Raw genomic sequence first — 21,239 nt, 5'->3', positions numbered from 1 at the left:
AATACATTTCTAAAATGTTTGTAAGTTGTGATAGAAGTCAGCATCCCTTAGTTTATTTTAAGCCCAGCATAGATAAAACCCATACAATATGAGTATACAGTGACATCATGTGGTTAAATGTATTTTCTTTTGCTAACCTAAATTGAGATGTACAGGGTGTAGGCTATGAAAAAGAGGGGTAGGGTTTATCTGTATATTTGAGGTTTTATGGTAAGAAAAAAATAATAATTGTATTTTATCTATTTTTATTTATTTGTATTTTAGATACAAAATGCAATACTTATCTCTTTCTGACCATTAAAAACAGACTTGTTTTTCTTTCTTATGAAAATCCAATTATCAAAAAATAAATAAACTTTTAAGCCCTTGCAAAGTTTACACCCAGGATTGTCTATAAAACACAGCGATGAGGCATTTGGTTGGTCGTGATGGTCTGTCTCCATGGTTATTATAACAATGAAAGAATTTTCTTCACTAGCCGGAATATTAATATATAATGTAAAATTTAATTCTTTTTTTTTTAAATACAGTAGTTTTAGGGCTGTTGCATGCTGTACAGTCGATTTTTAACCTTTTAGTTTTTCTTTTTGTATCTTATAATTTTGTGTGTCCCCTTATGCTTTCATTTTCTCTTCCCTTTCCCCCGACAAACCTGACATTTTCCAAAAATGGAGCAATAAACGCTATTTCTTTCATGTTATACATTTCAGGAACAGGATAACAAATAAATACTATTAAAATGCAAGGGTTAGGTCCTCGGGTTTTAGAAGGCCCTTGTTACAAACAGGTGCGGAGCTAGATGGGGGGCCAGGGGTGGCTATTGCCACCTTAGCCAATCATTGGCCACCCCTATTGCCACCCCTACCATTTTTTTCACCCTCTTATACAGACAGTTGCAGCAGTAATAATATCAAGACAAATGTTTAAACCTATTAATGTTAGGATCCTCAGGCTTGCCCTCCAGAGGGCGCCGAGGATCCTCTTCTGCTCTGTGTTTTTCCCTTAGGGTTGAGTTACTGTGGGGATCTGGAGACTACCCTCTGTCTCCAGCAGAGTGCGCCGTGGGTCTTCTGGAGCTGGAACCTTCCTGCACACCTGTTGTTAATCCTCTCATCAGAAGACCTCTCCTATATAAGCTGACTTCAGACCTTGATTCCACGCCGCAGTGTTGATCTTAGTTGGTTAGCTTCCTGAGCCTTCTGTTATTGATTGAGTCTTGGTTGTCTCAAGTGTCAGACCAGATTCTAATCTCTCCTTTATCTGTGCATCACAGGAATCCTGTCTCTTCGTGAAGCTCTGGATGAGCTTAACCTCCTGTCTCCTCGTGAAGCTCTGGATGAGCTTAACCTCCTGTCTCCTCGTGAAGCTCTGGATGAGCTTAACCTCCTGTCTCCTCGTGAAGCTCTGGATGAGTTTAACCTCCTGTCTCCTCGTGAAGCTCTGGATGAGTTTAACCTCCTGTCTCCTCGTGAAGCTCTGGATGAGTTTAACCTCCTGTCTCCTCGTGAAGCTCTGGATGAGCTTAACCTCCAGTCTCCTCGTGAAGCTCTGGATGAGCTTAACCTCCTGTCTCCTCATGAAGCTCTGGATGAGTTTAACCTCCTGTCTCCTCGTGAAGCTCTGGATGAGTTTAACCTCCTGTCTCCTCGTGAAGCTCTGGATGAGTTTAACCTCCTGTCTCCTCGTGAAGCTCTGGATGAGTTTAACCTCCTGTCTCCTCGTGAAGCTCTGGATGAGTTTAACCTCCTGTCTCCTCGTGAAGCTCTGGGAGAGCTGCCTCACATGAAAACAGTCTCAAGCCTGAAGCTCTAGGAAAGTCTAACCTGCTATCTGCCCTGGTGAGCCAATCCGACGATTTCTACGTGGATGAAACCTGATGACTTCTGTGTGGAGTTTTCCCTAGAGGTTCCCATGTGGATTTTCCCCTGTTGTTCCCTGCTGTGAGCTGGAAGCCCAATCTGAAAAATCCTTCGTGTTTTCCCCTGTTGTTCTCTGCAGTGAGCTGGAAGCTCAAACCCAGGACTGCCAGGCTAAGCCTGAAGCTAGATGCTTAGCCTCTCATGAACTCTGTTTACCAACCGTCTCCCATTTCAGTACAGTCTCCAGTGAACCTGCTCGCCTGCTCGAACCAGTTCCCGTTTCATTATTCATGTTTGTGTTTTAATAAACTCTTTGGACTTTTTACCCAGTTTCCCTGTGTGTGTTCTGCATCTTGGGCTTAACTATTTCACCCATCATGATAATTAAACATTTACATTTTTCATATATTAATGACAATGGAAAAGATGTTTACTCCAGATATTTTGTCTACTATACCTTTTATTTAGAAATCTCAGATGTTTAAATATATGCATCTATTCATAATCAAAAGGCTGTAGGAAAGTATATTTGTCTTTATTTAGAAAATATGGATGTTGTGCTCATTGCTGCTGGCAATGGCGGTTCTAGACCAAATGTACCAGGTGGGCCAGAAGGGGGCCAGCGTGTTTTCATGAGGGAACAGAAAAGCATGAAATAACAAACAGGGCAAGGGATTCAAATAAATAAAGATAGCTGCATGAAGTGAAATTTCTATTCAATTAGGTTTCAATAAAATTCTAAATGTCTTATTAGGTCAATATACATTCAGGAATTTAGGAATTTTACATATTTTTGACTTAATTTAAGTTGAAATTACAGTTTTCTATAAAATGTGAATTAAAATTTAAGAAAAACTAATAAATTCAGCTGTAAAAATTTTAGTATTTTTTAAATTTGTTTTGAAAAAAAAGCATTTAGCAGATGAAAACTGGGATCCTATCTCAATACCACTGAAGCTATCACATTATTGTTTTTAAATAGTTAATAAAACTGAATTTTTAAAGAAAAAAAAGGAAATAGATCCAAAGGATCTATCAGTAACCATGCCTGTTCCAGCGCTTATCATCATTAACTCGGGCGTACTCTGTGCGATTTTCCAGTCCTGAAAGAATCTTTCGATCGGGCCGACTTTCAGCCTCATCCTGACTAGTATAGTGTACCGGGGGTTACGAGGGGCGATCAGCCTCTCACGACCGCCTCGCGATCAGGAATCTTGAGGTCGGGAGAAAATCAAACATGTTTGTCGTGGGCAAATTGCTCAGGGTGCATGCGCAAACAAGGATATTTCTTTTTATTCCCTTCGGATGTAAATCCAGCAGCATGGTAGGGATGGAATGAGTGAAATGGAGCGCTTTCTTTAAAATTGACAGACCGTAATAGCCACGTTAGCTCAGCCATGTCTTTTTTCCAAATACTTCGTCGCCTTTTCTTTTTAGGGCTTTCAGTACAAAATTGCAAAAAATGCCAAGGCAGCCTGTTCTACGATAGAGAGCTTCATATTCCCCCTCTACTGGTTTGGCTTCCGGATAGACGAGTCAGAGCAGCTCCATCTCACTGCTGAGCTGAGTCCAACTTGGTTTTTTAGTCGCACAGTGTGAGCAGATAGATCGCATGAGCTCGTACAGTGTGAGCGGTAGCTGCGTGCAAAGACTGAAAAAAATCGCACAGTGTACGCCCGGCTTTAGAATTTCTTTGAGTATTATGTTTTCAGTACATGGGGCCATAACAGGGGCCAGGACGTTTACTGGTGCCCTGGCCCCCGTTGGGCACTGTCTAGAACCGCCCATTGGAACAGTGTAGATGGACCCTGAGGTTCTGGTAGCTACTGATCAGCTTTCAGGCCACCCCTCACTTTGAATTGGTTTTTGACTGGCCACCCCTATTCACATTTTCTGGCTACGCCTCTGGTCAGAAATGCCTCAAAGCCAAGACGTTAATGAACTGCTTGTTTTTGAGCTTCATCTTAATACTTCCTGTGGTAAAGTGAAGCTTTCTGCAAGAAGTTAACTGTTGTGTAAAACAGCTGCCCCCCCGCAGCGACTAGAGGATCCCTTCCCCTCATTTCTGGAATTCTCCTTCACCTTAACGATGCAGACGGTGCCTGGGGGATCTGGGAACCTCTAATTAAGGCACAAGTCCCTGATCATGAGACTCAGCGTTTGACAGACACACGTGTATGTCATTTAGACGACAGGGGGCTGCGTTCCTGCACGGAAATGATGATGATGATGGTGATGATGAAGATGATGAAGGAGGGACGTTTGTGACGCCCCTCTGTCCGCTAGAAGATTGGATGGACATGACTGAGGCTTTACGCAGTCTGTTTGTCCTCATCTGAAGGTTGAAGTCAAACGGTCTGGCTCTGTCACAATCTGCATGGACCAGATATTAAACGCTCGTCCGACTGAAATGTCTCACCGTTGGAAATGCAGCTGCACGTCTATCTGTTGCTTTTTCTCTTCACAACAGGTAAGGAAAACATCTACAGCCTCCTTTAATGACATATAGTGTGATATATATATAGCGCTATTCTCTTTTCTGTCTAAAAATCTCCAAGAGTATCCATAGCAGTTTGTAGAAATTATTGTGTTTTTTTGCGGGTGGCCTAACATTATGTATGTATATATATATATATATATATATATATATATATATATATATATATATATATATATATATATATATATATATATATATATATATATATATATATATATATATATTTATATTAAGTCTATGGGTTGGAAATAAAAACAATTTAATGGAAAATTAGAGATCTTTTCTCTATTAAACATTTTTTGAATTTTCAGCCAGAGGCTTTAATACAAACTGAAAGGATGGGTTGGCTCAGCCCTGCAGGGCTAAGTTGGCTTTTATAATATAATTATTAACTGTAGATACTATATGGGGAGATGCTATCTAAGTGTTTTAAATCTGAAAAGGTTAAACTTGTTAGTTTTCCTTATCCTATTCCTAAGTAAGTATAATGAGTGTTCATGAAATACAATGAAAATGGTTTAAAAATACTCTAATACCAAAAAATGTTAATATTACAATTAAAGGTATTTACACAAGGTCAGACTGACGTATAAGTAAATTTTATATAAATATTTATATATGTATATGTAAATGTAAATTTTATATAGGTATATAGAAGTTCCACAGGACACGTTGGTGAATGTGTTTACTGTAAATGTATCATAACAAGCTTTCAGAGCTTGAAAGTAAATTATTCAATGCTAATCAAAATGAATCTCCTAGGGTCTGAGTGGAGAAAGAACTTCATCAGCACTTGCACTGTATGCAAATAAGTCAGGCACTAACATCCTTTTTCTGTGGTTGTTAAATCTTCGATCTTTGTACTTATCAACCAAAGCACATCTTGGATGTTATGTTTGAATGTGATCTAAAAATCAGCTTTCTGCTACAATAAACCTTGTGCCATATATATATATATATATATATATATATATATATATATATATATATATATATATATATATATATATATATATATATATCAATCTTTATCTCTATCTGCTTTTCTGGTTTACAATGTAGCCACACAGGCAATAAAAGTAGCTGAATGACAATCAGCCTCATAAACCTTATGGGGTATTTATTCATTATTGTAAAGTCTAATTAGTTGGGGCTGCAGAGCATCTTAGGTAACCTCAACTTCCCTTTATAGTAGATCTATAAAGTCAAAACAATGCACAATTAATCAATGCATCAACAACCAAAGTTATGAAAAAAAGTTTCATACATTTTAAAGTTTTATTTATTTATTTATTTATTTATTTTTTATTTCTAAACAGATAAAACCCTGGCCTCGTTGAACCAGCATTGTGGTGGAAATGTCACCTTGGACCATGAACCTGTTGGCCACATCAACCTCTCTTTACCTGACTTCTTTAATAACACAAATGGGCTCAGCTCCATTAACAAGCAGCCTGGGGAAAATTTACCTCTCTCAAATTGCACTTTGATGCTAGTTATTCCTCTGGGTAGGAAGGTACTCTTAAAGTTAGAGTGGATGGATAGGCATTCAAGTATCTCTGTAAGATGTGGTGGGCAAGATCAGATCTTTCAGATCCATCAAGAAACTATGCTGCTCTCTGACTGTGACAAAAACAAAGCCTTCCTCAGTTGGACAGGACCAGGAATTTTCTCAAATTCAATTCAGCTGGTTTATTATGGTGAGTAAACACATTCCTGAGTTACAGTTGAAATGCACCCACTTGCCTTTACTTATTTAAATCCCAATGGGTTTGTCTGGTACTAATGAGGGTTGAGGTGTGCTTACTTGCTGGCTTTGCTTCCATGAAATGTGTTTCTTGTTTGCTGTAAAGAGACAGGGCAGGTTTTATTCACGCTTAATCTGGGTGTGTAGCAAAACATGCAGCTAAAATGTTTTCAGTAATGTGTTCGTTGGAAACTTCTTATCAGCCTCACTATGTTTTGTTGGAGCAATGATGTGATTTCAACTCTCTCTCCTCACCCCCTGTACCCCTCGCTGTTTTTTGGTTTTCTTCCTGGTGGTCTAGTTCAGGAAAATGAGAAAAATTCCACGGCGGGTGGGTCGGCCTACAAACAAGATGGGAACCCTACTGGTTGGAACGAGAAAGGGGCTACCTTTGCTCAAGAGATGGTCAGGGGTACGGAGGAGGGCAGAATCCGTGTCTCGCAGAGTTTTGGCCCTCATTCTGAGTCAACATCCCCTCAGGACGAGAAGTTGGTGCAGCCCACCTCATCCCAGTGGGGACACCCAGTCAGTGGGAGAACTGATAGGGAAACTCTCCCTCTTCCTGAGGAAGAACAGAACAATGGAGCGGATACATCTGGAGCTGCTCACCTCACTGATGATCCCATGACTGCCATAACACGCCCATATTTTCAGCCCACAGTCAGTGCAGACACCAAATCCCAAACAGAAAATCGCACTGGCGTAACCCAAGGGCAAACTGAGACATCCTGGACGGCTGAAAAAGTCAGTCTTTCCATTACCACAGATTTACAAAGTTCTACATCTACAAAGACAGAGGGACCAATAACAGAGAGGGATGAATCTACAGCTCAGACAAACCAAAGTGTGTCCATTTTTAGCATGTCTAACTCTTCTTTTTCTGGGGTATTGACATGGAGCAATACTTCGGTAGATCCACATGGTGGTGCTGTTGATCAAAGTTTTGAAGATAAACAAGCTCGCTCACACAGATTTTACTCAACTCCAACCATCCCCATCTCTGAACATTTAAAACCCTCCCTCAAACCTCCAAATAGCACACACCCCACACTGCCATCACACTCTTCCCCACCAGACTCAGGCAGTGCTCCTTCACCCACCACCTACGTTGCAGAGATCTCCACTTCTTTGGGTACTGCGGAGAATGCTTCACCTCAGCAACACACAGCTCAGAGGGATTCCTCTTTGCCTGAGGTTTACACTAAGAGACCAGCTCTGAAGCCTTCTAATAGACTTAAAAATACAGATGCTTTTTACACAGCAGCCCCTTCCACACAGAGTCAAAAAAACTCTACCCAAAACACAGAGGCCAGCTTACATTCCCTGCATTCCTCCTCTACTCTGACACAAACAAGTGGAATAGAGACACAAACAGCAACAGAGGGCATGCGAAGAAGTGGGACCGCTTTTTACCTGACCACCAACATAATCCAACGTTTGTTTAGCAAGGAGGGGTCTCTTTCTACAGTCAGACCAGATGCAATCAAAGCCCAGACCTCAACGTCTCCATCAGCCAACAGGGAGATGCCATTTATTCCAGTGACAGAATCTCCCAATGATTCACCAAGTGTCTCATCAACTCCACCATATGTACTCCCCACACAAACCAGACTTCCTGATGATACCCATATAACCTTAACGTCTTCTATAAATGAATCCTTTACAGATATGAGCAGTATGGACCCTAAAACTACACCAAAATCCTCACAAAACTCTCTACTGCTCCTAAAGTCCTCTCCCACAGTCTCTCCAAATAAACATTTAATCACCACTCCAAAAATACCTCTGTTTCCGGTGAAATCAGAGAGTGGGGATGTTAAAGGGACCACATTCTGGCAGTGGTCTCAAAGTAGCACAATAAGTCATAGTCCTCCAGATGGACAAGCTCCAGCTTTTCATCCCAGCCAGCATAACAACTTTAGTGGAACATCATCAGCTTTGAACCCTACGGCCAGCGGCAGTTCAACACAGAGTCCTGTTTACTACATTGTGCCAAACCAGCCTGCTACCATCAGAGGTGGGTGCGGGTCAGTCCACCTCTTTGCCATTCAAAAATGTTTAAAGGAAAAGTCTGGTTATATTCAGAATTCAAACTTCTGAAAGTACGTTAAATATGAAATTATTACATACTGTTCAATAAATGATAAGTGTTTTAATTAAGAGTCATTTTCTCCACTGTGAGATCAATAAAGTCAATCAATCAATGCAGCCCCAATGAAGAGCCAGAGCCCTGCAGATCTAATCCTATTCTAGGCTTCACTTAAAAAACATATTTAAATCAAATAGCTTAACCTTTAATCAAATAGTTGAATAAAATAACAATAACAATTTAGTTAAAGGAAAAGTTCAGTCATAATCAGAATTCATACTTCTGAAAGTACTTCAAATATAAAATTATTACATACCGTTCAATAAATGATAAGTGTTTTTAATTAAGAGTGATTTAAATTTAGATATGTTTCTCAAAGAACACTACTGCCACCTACCTGTTTGTGATGTCAGCTGTTGAGCAAGTCCCCATGCTTTATCTGGTGTTTGTCACAATGTGCTATTCTCCATGTCATCTTGAAAACATTCGTGTTCGACATATTACATTCCAGAAACATTAAAAACGATCCACTGGATTTTACTTCCAAGTTTGAAGACCTTTAGCTTCCCATCCAGGAAGCTTTTTCCAATTCAAAATGTCAGAAATAGCATTCCGTTAAAAGCTATTTTGATTCAATCATGAATCTAAATTTTAAGTAAATTGGTACAATCTGGATATGACTAATATCATCATAATAAGAAGAGTAGGCCTACATTTCTAAGTACTGCTGATTATACCAGAGATTTTTATATATTTATTTCTACAACACATTAAATCAAATGCTAATCAACCAAAACTGATTGCGGGTCATTCCAGTGGTTAAGTATGAGAGACTGTATAACTGTTCCTAGATCCATAATAGAGGTATGAACTGGCAAAGAGGTACTCACAACACATTCTACTGCATGTCCCGGTTGTGGTGCTGTTGTTTATCCTTTTGCTTCTTCTGTAGTTGAGTCAGTTGAGCTGCTACTGCAGATAGTTCTAGAAGATATTCATCCTGCTTCAGCTGCTGGTCTGAAGGAAGATGTCATGGCATGGGTGAGGAAATGTACACGTACAATGTTGTAAATGGCACAATTATACATATCCATAAGAAAAATATCTATTGTTTTACTTTTTTCTTTCTTCTACCCACCCCCTGCTTTTTTTTTCTTTAGTTAGAGATCCACATGCATAGAGCACCTGGCTTCAGTAAGCTGCTGGGCGTCTGGAGCAGGTGAGTTTTTAATTTTACCATGCTATTGCTTTCCTATATCTTTTTTTGCTTAGTTTTCCTGATTAAGCTTAGTAGTAATTACTGGACCAAAGTTAATACAGTTAGAAACCCCAAATCAGACTCGAAATATGGGGATAGTGATGGACTGAGACCTGAACCATTAGAGGCACATAAAGGCAGTGACAAAGTTGCCCTTCTAACACATAAAGAACATCTCCAGGATTAAAAAAAAAAAAGTGTCTCAACAGGACTTGACATTGAACATTAGTAGACGATGACCGGAAAAGGTAACTTGTCGTCTTCAGGTTAGAGGAGAGTTCCTGCCTCAAGTGGAAGACGTCAAGTGAGGGAAGGACGGAACGGTGCGACTGCTGCTGTAATTATGGAAGCTGCACCTGTCCGTCGCGTTGAACAGAAAGCTAAGCTAAAAGGCAAAGCTCTCAATGTAAAGATTTCGGTCTACGTTTCTACCCTCACTCTTGATCATGACTGAAAGAGCGAGATCCCGGATACAAGCAGCTGAAATTAGCTTTCTCTGCAGAGTAGCAGGGCAGAGATGGGGTAGGGAGATCGGTCATTCGGGAGAAACTCAGAGTAGAGCCGCTTCTCCTCCACATTGAGAGGAGCCAGTTGAGGGGGCTTGGACATCTTATTCAAATGCTGGCTGGATGCCTCCCTCACCAGGTGTTCTAGGCACCTCCCACCGGAAAGAGGCACTGGAATGACCCAGGACTCTCTGGAGGGACTATGTCTCTCAGTTGGCCTGGGAGCACCTCAGGCTGCTGGAGGAGGTGTCTGCAGAGAGGGAAGTCTGTATCTGCTGAGACTGCTGCTTCTGCAACATGGTCCTGGATGAAGCAGAACTCTGACTATTATCAATAGAACTGATTAATGAAACAGCGTCTTCACACGTCAGCCAAAAGCTGATCAAATGGCTGTAGTTGATCTAAACTGTTGCTTCCTGCTTCCTTACTAAAAATAAGAAAGCATATAGCATATCCCTGCGATTCTAAAATTGTTACACTGCCTCCCCGTTTCTCAGATAATAGATTATTTTGTTAGTCTATAAATCACTGAGTGGCTTAGCTACAAAATAGGGTCACAGACTTGCTGTCAGTGTATCCCCTCCCCAGACCTCTCAGGTCTTCTGACTCTTATCTGCGTACCTAACCCAGAACCAAACAAGGAGACACGGTGTTGAGTTCACATGCTCGTCAAATCAGGAATAAACCCTCAGCTGCTTTAAACTCTAGATTAAAGTTTCATTTTTTTTAGAATGGCCTCTACTGTGCTATCTAAACATTATTAGTTACATTCCAAGTCTAACTGTAGTTCAATTTCCTTAATAATTTTATCTTCTTTTAATATATAATCAACTTATTTTAATGCCACTTTTAATCTCTTTAACTTTAAGTGCTGCCTCTATGAATTTCTTTTCCTCATTTACAGCAGTTTGAATTTTCTTGCCACTAAAATATACTGTAAAATGGCCATGGAAGTAAAGAGAAATAAAAAATGTTTTCATAGTTGCATTTTTTATTTTAAAGGAAATCTACGAGGTAATGCTACTGTTATTACAGTCAGAAAATGTTGTACAGCAATGGAATAGAGTGTCTGTATTTAAATGCGGGTGAAAGTTGAAAAGTCTTGTTTTTTGTTTTTCCCAGCGGCCTTGCAGTGCAGAGCCTTGTTGTTTTTAAAACTAGTGAGGCTCTGCAGTGGCTCAGTATCAGTGAACCCAATTCACTGCTGGAACAAACAGGACTGGCTCAAGCTCTTCACCATGGGAAGATGTTCAGATCATCTAGGATCACCAACATCACTGTTGGAGGTGAGCCCAGGCTTGAACACAGACCACAGATTGAAGCTCTGTGAGTTTTGTCCTCCACATGTGAGTCAAAAATAGCTTGGATAATGTCCTACTGTAGCCTCCTGAATTTGTGATTACTTTATTATTGAAGTTGTTACCCTCCAAATGTGTCATTTCATTTTATAATTTCCTGCCACTCCTGCTTAATTAGCTCTACTGTACTGTTTTCCTCTATTGAAACGTTCCTGCTAACATGCCGTCAGACATTTTTATAAGATGACCAAACTATCATGGGCTACATTTCTTTTTCATTGTGTCACAATGATGAATAGCACAAGTATGTCTGTAATTTCTGATCACCACACCCAGCTGAGCCTCCTTTACACTTTCTGTTTGATATCTCATTGAGAAAACTCTCATCTAAATAATGTTATGATTTCTGGTTTGAAAACAAAGACTTTAGATATTTAGATTTGAATAGTAAAAAGGCCTTTATCACAATATATATATATATATATATATATATATATATATATATATATATATATATATATATATATATATATATATATATATATATATATATATATATATATTATTTTATATTTTATGTAAAAAAATATATATATTTATCTTTTTGAGTTGTAAAAGGTATGTCCAAACACCCACAGATCCAACTTAAAAACTCCCTAACCTTATGGAGAAAGATGTGTTCTGGTCTATATGGTTTAAATACCTTAAACGTTTCAGATAAAATATATTACTCACCAGTAAAATATCACTTGTGAGCTACTGTTGCAATAGATCATACTGTTTTTTTATCAGTAAAAATAAATTGCACCATTGAGAGCATCCTCACCAACTGCATCACAGTTTGGTGTGGTAATACAGGTGATATTTGTAATATTTATATCCTGTATAGCACTTCTGATAGATGCAAACTACATTTCGTTTCCTTATACTTGTGACAGTGTGATAACAATAAAGTTGAATTTTATTCTATTCTATAAGTTGAGAGCAACAAAAACTTAAATTTCTAATTTATATAAGCTTTTAAGTATGAACTGGATTGGCTGAGAGGGGACTTTAGATGAATCACAGCAATGGTTTTGTTTCCTGTCTTTAATGAAGAATACAGATGTGGACATTTATCAATCCCCAGCATTTTTTTTGTTATCTTACATATTTATTTCAGGGCTGCAGGGGGATGTTTGTGACTGGTTGCTCCAGTGCCCCTCCGGGTACAAATGTGTCACCCAAACCAGCACTACTAACTACAGCTGCTCCTCAGCCTGTCACTTTGACTACTGCCACCACCATGGCATCTGCACACACCATCCAGGCCAACTTCCAGTATGCCGGTACCAATATCCACACAAAAACTGTCTTCTTCCAGTTAAAGAAAATATCCAGGTTGCTTAAAAGAGGTTATTTTCTTTAGTTGTCTTGTAGGTGAGGACTTCTGGTACATGGGTAAGAGGTGTGACATTAGGATGACTCGAGCTCGGCTTATAGGTGTATGCCTTGCCATCTTACTCATCATAGTGATGGCTATTGGCCTTTTGGCCTGCCTGGCTGTGCGACACTATCGAACCATTCTGATCCAGGCCAAAGTGGACCAAACTCGCAGCAGGTACTCTGACACATCTAAACTACCTTAATACTCACCTTATACACTAACCTAACATGTTGGTGTTTTAATAAGGCACTTTGATGCTGAATTATGTCATAAATAATTTAAAAAGAGTTTTTAAGTTAGTGGCGTTGGTGGAAGTGGCGTCAAATGGACAAGACACTTCACCCATATTGTCCACTGATGCTTTTCAGAGGTCTGGTGCCACCAGTGTACAGCAGCCCTGCTTCTGTCAGTGACAATGTAGCTTCCCACATCAGTATATGTGTGAATGGGTAAACGACTGAATGCAGTGTAAACTGCTTTTGTCAAGTCTCCCAACTTGAAAAATATTTATATATTTTAACTATTTAAGTAAAGTAGCATTTATTTGCCATTTGCATGTTGAGAGTTCTAAAAGACCCTCATGTTTGGAAAGCAAATAATATTCACACTGCAGTCCTTAATGCTCAATTCAGATTTTTTTGCATTGCTGTTCACATTTCCAAATATATGCGACTTGTATGTGATCTCCTGTGTGAGCTGCAGTCATACAACGCAAGTGTCCCACATGCGCAGTAGAGGACGGAATGACATCACAGGCCAGCGTGCTCTGTGTTTACGGAAGTAAACATGGATGGTAGTGCCGGAGCGTATCTAGCGATCTTTCGCAACCATAAAAACACAATCTTTTCAGGATGGTTAAACATAAATACTGCTCTCCGCATCATTGTCCGACATGGTTGTTGTTTTTCTTGCAGCTTCTTTATAGCAAGACCCAGAATAGTGACCTTTGTTGGGTATTAGTGCAGTTGAGGTCGGATGAATCCAACCTGGCCATTCAGACACAGAAACGGGGTCAGGACCACATAACCAAGTGGCCTGGGTCGCATTGGAAAAAATCGGATCTGTGTTGTTCAGACTGCCATGAAAAGATCAGTTTTTACAGAAAAGATCAGATCCAGGTTGCATATGGGCCAAAAAAATCGGATTTGGATCACTTTAGGTGATCCAGTGTAAACGTAACCAATATTGCATATTGTGGTACATCACAACCACATGATTTGTATTGCGGGGATTTATGTGGTAGACCAACACAGTCACTTACAATACTTTATTAATCCAAAAAGGAAATTAAATGTTGTAGTAAGCCATAGTTTGTTTTTGTTTTTTTCAAATTAGATGTGTTAGGTGTTGATAGCTGTAGGCAGAAAGGTTCTCCTGTAGTGGTCTGTCTTGGATCAGATGTGGAGAAGCCTCTGACTGAAGACACTTTGTTGTTGTTTAACAATCTCACAAAGAAGATGCTCACTGTTGTCCATAATGTTCTTCATCAAATTCTTCTTTGTGAAATAATCTCCAAAGGTTCTAGAGGAGCTCCTAAAACAGAGAGTCTTATTCATCAGCTTGTTGAGCTTTAAGACATTTGCTCTGTGGCTGTTATCCCAGCACATGATGGAGGAAGAGATCACTCTACTCTACAGACTTATGGAGGATATGTAGCATCTTGCTTCAGTCTGTTCTGTCCCTTCTTGTTGATGGCTTCACGGTATTTCACAAAGCAGATCACCAGGTCCTAGTCCTCATCTTCTAGTCCATCTTTGATGCATCCAGTGACTTCTTATTCATCGGAATATTTCTGGAGATGACAAGACTCAGTCTTGTATTAGAAGTCAGAGGTGTAGAAGGAGCTAAGCTTCAGTCTGTTCTGTCCCTTCTTATAGATGGCTTCATGGTTTTGTCTAGGTAAACACTGAGGCATTTATAACCATTCACTTGCTCCTTTATGATAGTAATAGCATATGACATGTTCTTTTTTTCTTCTTTTTTTTTTTTTTGTCTGCTTAAATCTACAATCATCCAACTTGTTTTCATATTTGGGATCAGATGATTGTTTACTCCATTTCACAAAGTAGATCACCAGATCCTAGTCCTCATCTTCTAGTCCACCTCCGATGCATCCAGGGACTTCACATTCATTGGAGTATTTCTGCAGATGACAAGTAACAGTCTTCTAATGGAAGTCAGTGATGTGTAGAGAGTAAAAAGACATGGTGATAATACCATCCCATGTGCCTCTGTGACGCTGACAGCTGACACTTCAGTCTAAAAAACTCTGCTCTGCTTCTCAGGTAGTCTTTAATCCAGGAGATTATTGATGCCTCCACCTGAGTCATCTGGAGTTTCTCACAAAGTTGAAACTGAATTGTGGTAAATGCACTGGAGAGATTAACAAACATGATACTCACAGAGCTGCCTGCCTTGTCAAAATGACAGTGAAGCAGATGTATGATGGAATCATCAACTCCAACTCACTGGTGATAAGCAAACTCCAGGGGGGGTCTTGATAGCTGCTTCTTTGCTTGCTGAAGTGAAGAAACAGAAGTATCTCTAAGACCTTCATGATGTGGGACGTCAGGGCAGCAGGTCTGTAGTCACTGAGAACTATTGCCTGAGTTTTCTTTGGTATGGGAACAACGCAGGAGATCTTCCACATCAATAGAACTTTCTCCAGGGTCAGACTAAGGGTGAAGCGGTCCTGTAGAATCCCAAAGGCTGCTCTGCATAGGCCTTCAGGACTCTGAGGCTGACACCATCAGGACCTAGTGACTCATTTTGATCAGATCTCTCCAGCTGCCTCTTCGCTTGACTCCTAGAGAATGACAGGATGAAGGTGTTGGGAGCAGGACCATCTTAATGAAGATGGTCATGAAGACCAACATTGCAGACAGATCAGCGATAACATTTTAGATAGATTTAAATCAGTGTTTGGTTAAAAGCAATATCTTAAATCTTAAAATATCTTGCATAACATTTATCAATACATTACATCAACATTAAAGAGTATGATCAATCTGCAAACCTCTTAGGGCTATTATTTTACAGTATGGGGGACATTAATCAGAAGCGCCAATGAAGGCCCATTGGTTGCTCTGCAGAAGCTGCAGAGAACCGTAGATCTAGCTTGACGACAATCATTTGTGCACATGAATCATCTGGATTTGAAGGATATGACACGGAAACCGATTTCGAAAACACTAATACAATTTTTACACAATCCAAGTGAGGACACATAAACCAGTGGAAGACAGGTGAAAACAGTGCTGCGGTCAGTTGAGGACAGGATTGAACCTTTTTGACTACATGGAAAAAAGCTACTGTGAGCAGCAGTAATCTGACACTTCTCATTGCCCTGAAACAAACATCATCCTGGCATTTAAGTATGGTGTTCTGAACATTGTGTTGTAACCAGATGGACAAAGAGTGTAAAAATACAGCAAGACTTACAACTGCACTGCAAAAACCATCTAGAATTAAGTAAAAAAATGTTTAAATTGAGTGTACTTGCACTTAATTTGAGTAGATAAATAAGATGATTTGCCAATGGAATTAGTATTTTTACTCCTAAAACAAGATAATTAGATAATATGCACTTGAAATAAGAAAAAGCAATTTTTTTTTTCTTATTTTAAATGAAAATTGTCTTGTTCCATTGGCAAAGTGTCTCAATTACCTCCTCAATTAAAGAAAAAATGCACTTAATTTAAGCAAAAATGACTCATTTAGATTTCCATTTTTTGCAGTGTGAATGGTTTATTTAAAAGTATAGGCATATGTCTGAATTACCCAGCCAAAGTTTAGACCTAAAACTAATAATCTGTGGCATAATCTAGAAGTCTGATTTCCATCCATTCTGAGCTCAAGCCATTTTACGTATTTTTTCTTATAATTTTTGAAGGATTTCTGTTTATTGGTGACAGAAAGCTGCATATGTCCAAAGACCTCCAGCTGTAAGTTTATTTTTTAAAGTGTAAGGTTAGGGACTAAAAACAAATGCACACCACTGCAGTTGTTTTAAAGACACTTTATGTGAAGAAGCTAAGTCTAAACAAATGAGAGCTTTTGCATCAAAAGGCTTGAAGAGCAGTTTTTGCAGTAGTTATGAACTTTTATGTCCAGTAGGTGTCACACTCAAGCTTTCAACTTTGTACAAAGGAAGAAATCGAACAGACTTGTTTTACTGTCAAACTTTTTTAGTAAATCTTAATTTCTTTCCCTTAGTGTTGCATGAAGCCCTCACTCATCCACACTGACATGTCCTGTAATCTATTAAGAAGTCAAGAAAAATGTGATGTATTTTATTATTAGCTCCTTAAATATGTGGAGTATAATTAGTGTCATCTTTAGTTCAGTTTGTACACCTATGTATGAAATAAATTAACTTCTAGATTATAGAATAGGTTTTAAAGGTTCATCAAGTTAGGATAATTGCTCATTTCTGGCATATCTGCATGTTTTTATATGATATTTCTTTTTTTTATTTGTTTATTTTCTTTTTTTCTTAAGCAAAACTGAACATTTACACCTGTTGGCTTCGTAAGCCAACAGTGTAATCAGCAGTGTAAACTTACTTAGAATTAGTCTCCAGATATAATTTAAGGAAAAGCTTAAGGCTGCTCCCAGCATGCTAAGATTAGACCAACCGCTTAGAAAAAAGGTGGGGGTAGCAAATTTCTACTATTGAGATTTGCTAGATTTCATCTTGGAACTTAATTCTCAAAGCTCTAAAGTCGGAGTCAATCCAGATTACTCCTCTCCAAATCTGATAAAGTAGTTTGCCTGTTCATGCTGATTATAAAGGAACAAAACCAACTTTTAAAAAAATATTTTATAACTGCAGACCAGTGGTTTGGAACTAGAGTCCTTGAATAACTGAAAACCACAAGTAATGTCTCTAAATAGTTGTTTAAACCATCAATTTCAACTGATGGATAATAAAAAAATGTATTTGTTGGAGCAGAATATCTTTTTTATTATTTTAATTGTGTCAATCCTAGTCTGGGTCAGTAAGAGGAGAGGTTGAAATGTTTGGAAACCACTGAGATACATAGTTTAAAAACCCTTGATATCACTCGGATGCATTGATCTTATTAGTTTAAGTATTTCATCACACCAAAGATCTATCATTGATAATTATAATAATGCAGATAGGTACTTTCCAAAATCAAAATTCTGTTTTAGTGAAATCAACAGTCCTTATCAGGTGAATAGAGACAGTATCATGGATATTCTTAGTCTTTACGCACAGAACAAAATGGTAAAGTAGGAAAATCTTTATTTTATTCAATTTCCAGAAATTTAGGACGAAATTTAAATGCTATTATTTTTCTCAATTTAATAGTACAAATGTTAAAATTAACCCTTTCACACTATAAACACTAAAAGTTTATATAGAATACAACCGGAAAAAAATGGAAATGCTCATACAGCCATTGTTGTAACATTTCCACTGTATCTTGTACAGTCTATGACCTATGATGGTTTGTTTTGGCAGCTATCGTAAGTTCAACCATTTTGATGAGCTGTCGGGTCGCTTCTGGCTACGTTCTTGGGCAGGATCTGCAGACTCTCTGGACAATCCTGCCTTTATGCGCTCTGATGAGCTCCTGCATCTGCGGGCGCTTGACCGGCCTTGCTGTTACCATGACGACACGCTGTCCCTGCCTTCCACCTGCCCCAGTCATGGAACGCGTATCAACACAATTTATCCCCACAGGTAAATGCACAAAACATCCAGTATAGACATGACCTGTTCACACCTAATGAAAAATATCAAGTTTTTTTAAGTTAGAAAAAAAATTAATACAATAAATTCCTCAATGTGTTCCTAATTTGATGTGATATAATTTGTAAATTCCACTGTGAAAAACAAACATGTTAAGCATGATAAATAAAAAAAACAACACCCTTGCTGCATACATGTGTATACTTGTGGCTTTGGGAGCAGGTAGCTTTTTTCTGTCCGTTATAAGGGAGTGAATGAGGGAACACAGCTCTATCTGGATTATTACTCTGCACTGATGTGTATACATTTACTATAGATTGATACACGATGAGTCGTCAAAAAGTGGAAATAATGTGGAATGATAATGACATTAATACGAACTGAGTGGTCCTCTCCAACGGATAAGGCGGACAGAAATTGATCAGGAAGGCTGTAAAGAGCCTGACAGAAAAACTGAATTAGTTGTAGGGATTCACATCAATTCAATTAATTTTATTTATATGGCATCGATTCACAGCACATCATCTCAAGGCACTTAAGAGAGACGATAGGCTGATTGGTTCAAAATTTCAGTTACGGAAAACCAGTTGATTGCATCCAGTCATTGACTTGCAAGACTTGCTCCTCGACTTTCGCTTGCATTTTGTCATTGACTCTTTAGCAATCCCTCACACACCAATGACTGGCTCTGTTCCACATGTGATAAAAATGTCCTCTACTCTCTGTATCTTTACCAAAAGATGAAATCTGAAACTGTTCCTAATACCGGTTTGTTCACCCAAAACCAAGAGATATCCTGAAAGAATAAAATGAAGAGAGGTTTATGTTTTCAGCATCAGATCAAATAGAAACAGTGGGTACACACAGATTAAGAGAAAGAAAGACTAAATGTGGCAAAAGAAATCTGTCAAGTGACATAAAGAGGGCTGCTGACAATGAAGACTATACAAATGTTGCAAAAGGGCTAAATGCTAACAAGCATGTACCTAATGGATCTAAATACTGTAACTTTTTTGTTTTGGGCTCCTCTAACTTTTGCAAAACAGACTTTACACCTCTTGTAATATTTCTAATGTTAAATGTGCGATTATTATAAAAAACTTTGTTTCAACAGGCTAACATGCAATGTATATAACAACATTTAAAAAAAAAGGATGCTGTGGTTACTATGCAATTTTAAAATTGCTTCATAGTCTATGGCAATAGTTAACTGAATAGTTAAATCAACCAAACAAGCAAGTGTATATGATGGAGTAACATAGTTTATTTAAACAAATTTTAATGTTTCTTTTAAGTTATGTGGTAGTTTTAAAGTCTAGTTGCACACATCTAGTTGCAAGTTTTATTGCCGCACAAACATGTTATGAAGTTCACAACAAGTTTGATGTTCTTAGGGTCAGTGCTCTGTGAAAAACGCTGACCTGTGCATAGGTTGACCGCATGGCTAATGGTTGGATTTTGGAGAATGAACAGGTCTGCGTTTACAAACCAGAGCAAGCAGCATGGTTCAAACTTCATAGAGAAAACTACATTTTAACCATGCCGGAGCATTTACATTTACTTTTGACTTGTACGACAACAAGAAAATGAAATCCTCTATAGTGTGGACTCGTGTTGCTCTTTGTTAAGCTTTTATTTGCAGTATCTAAACAATTCAGCTCGCTCTCATAAGACGTGAAAGAATCGATGGCTTATCAAGGTCTTTGTCGCTAGGTGACAATGAGTTTGCAGCTATTATTTTTGCATGTGTTTATTCTAAATTAGCGGTATCATTAAATGTGATGGAAATATTGTTTAGACAGTTTTGACAAATGAATACCTAACTATCATCAGAGCAAAAAGAACAGCCACTGAGCACAGAGGTTGTTGAACAAATAATCTGTTCAATCTGTCAACATGCCTTAGACCCACTTATTAAACTGCAATTGTGATCTTTCCACTCTCTTGTACTTTGACCTCAGATTACACTGCTCAGTTCTCCATCATTTGGTCTTTGTAAATAATCCATTGACTCTGTATCTGCAGCTCCCAGTATGGCTGGAGGGGCAGTGGGATGAGTATGGGGGATGGTGTTTTGGACTCGGGGAAGGCCAGTGACCTCTCTGTGTGTAGCTGGCCTGTGGAACCCATTCACTGGACGCCGTTCCCACTTCTTCAGCAGCTGGCATCCCACAGGACCCCTACAGTGAGTGTTTGACTGTGGATGACAACTTCTAGACAGTTTGGTAGATCTGATTTTATGATATGTTTTGTTCTCTATTTACAGGTCAGGGTGACACGACCCAGGTCCTACTGCGAAGGCATGGAGCTGGTAGACATGGGAAAGAGCTGGACTGCTTGATGACGATAAAGAACAAGAAAAAATGTTACATCATTTTTATATTAAAATGAAATGTTTTACACATAAATGTTGAAAGAACTAATGTATTAATGTTTTTTTTCAGTTTTTCTTAGGACAAAATAAAAACTTCAACAACCTAATAGCAAATCTGTTAAAGGTTCACCTCAGTATGCAAATGGGGAAAAAACTACAATTAGAGAATAAGGGCCGGATTTATCAAGATCCAATTTTGCGTGCAGTAATTTGCGCTCGCAAACTGGAATTTTGCGCGAGGGGCTGAACCATGGTTTGCGGGTGATTTAACAAGAGTGATGAGTAACTGGTGGCAGGTGCAAAACTGTTGGAGACGCCCTATTTAAATGATGGTTTTGCGCGTTTTGTGGTTTGCGGCAAAGTAGTTTGTACAAACTAGTGCATTAAGAAATTTAAATCTTACAGTGACACCCCCTCCAAAAAAAATTAATAAATTTATATATATATAAACTTTGGCAACCTT

General features: G+C 38.7%; 1 protein-coding gene across 1 annotated transcript; it reads left to right on the top strand.

The window, feature by feature from the left end:
- The first annotated feature begins 4,106 nt into the window (after nt 1-4,106).
- Nucleotides 4,107-20,825, top strand: si:ch211-14k19.8. The gene is made up of 11 exons (XM_038285341.1): nt 4,107-4,329; nt 5,679-6,059; nt 6,408-8,123; nt 9,148-9,236; nt 9,356-9,414; nt 11,082-11,245; nt 12,420-12,585; nt 12,666-12,857; nt 18,172-18,393; nt 20,428-20,587; nt 20,669-20,825. Exons 1-11 carry the CDS (start codon nt 4,287-4,289, stop codon nt 20,741-20,743), a joined length of 3,267 nt encoding a protein of 1,088 aa, XP_038141269.1. The 5' UTR covers nt 4,107-4,286; the 3' UTR covers nt 20,744-20,825.
- Nucleotides 20,826-21,239: the final 414 nt, after the last annotated feature.

This window comes from Cyprinodon tularosa, unplaced genomic scaffold (genome assembly GCF_016077235.1).
Source record: "Cyprinodon tularosa strain WSP-4 unplaced genomic scaffold, ASM1607723v1 ctg21, whole genome shotgun sequence".
NCBI lineage: Eukaryota > Metazoa > Chordata > Actinopteri > Cyprinodontiformes > Cyprinodontidae > Cyprinodon > Cyprinodon tularosa.
Note: the sequence above shows the minus strand (reverse complement) of the source record. Positions and strands in the feature narration are given on the sequence as shown.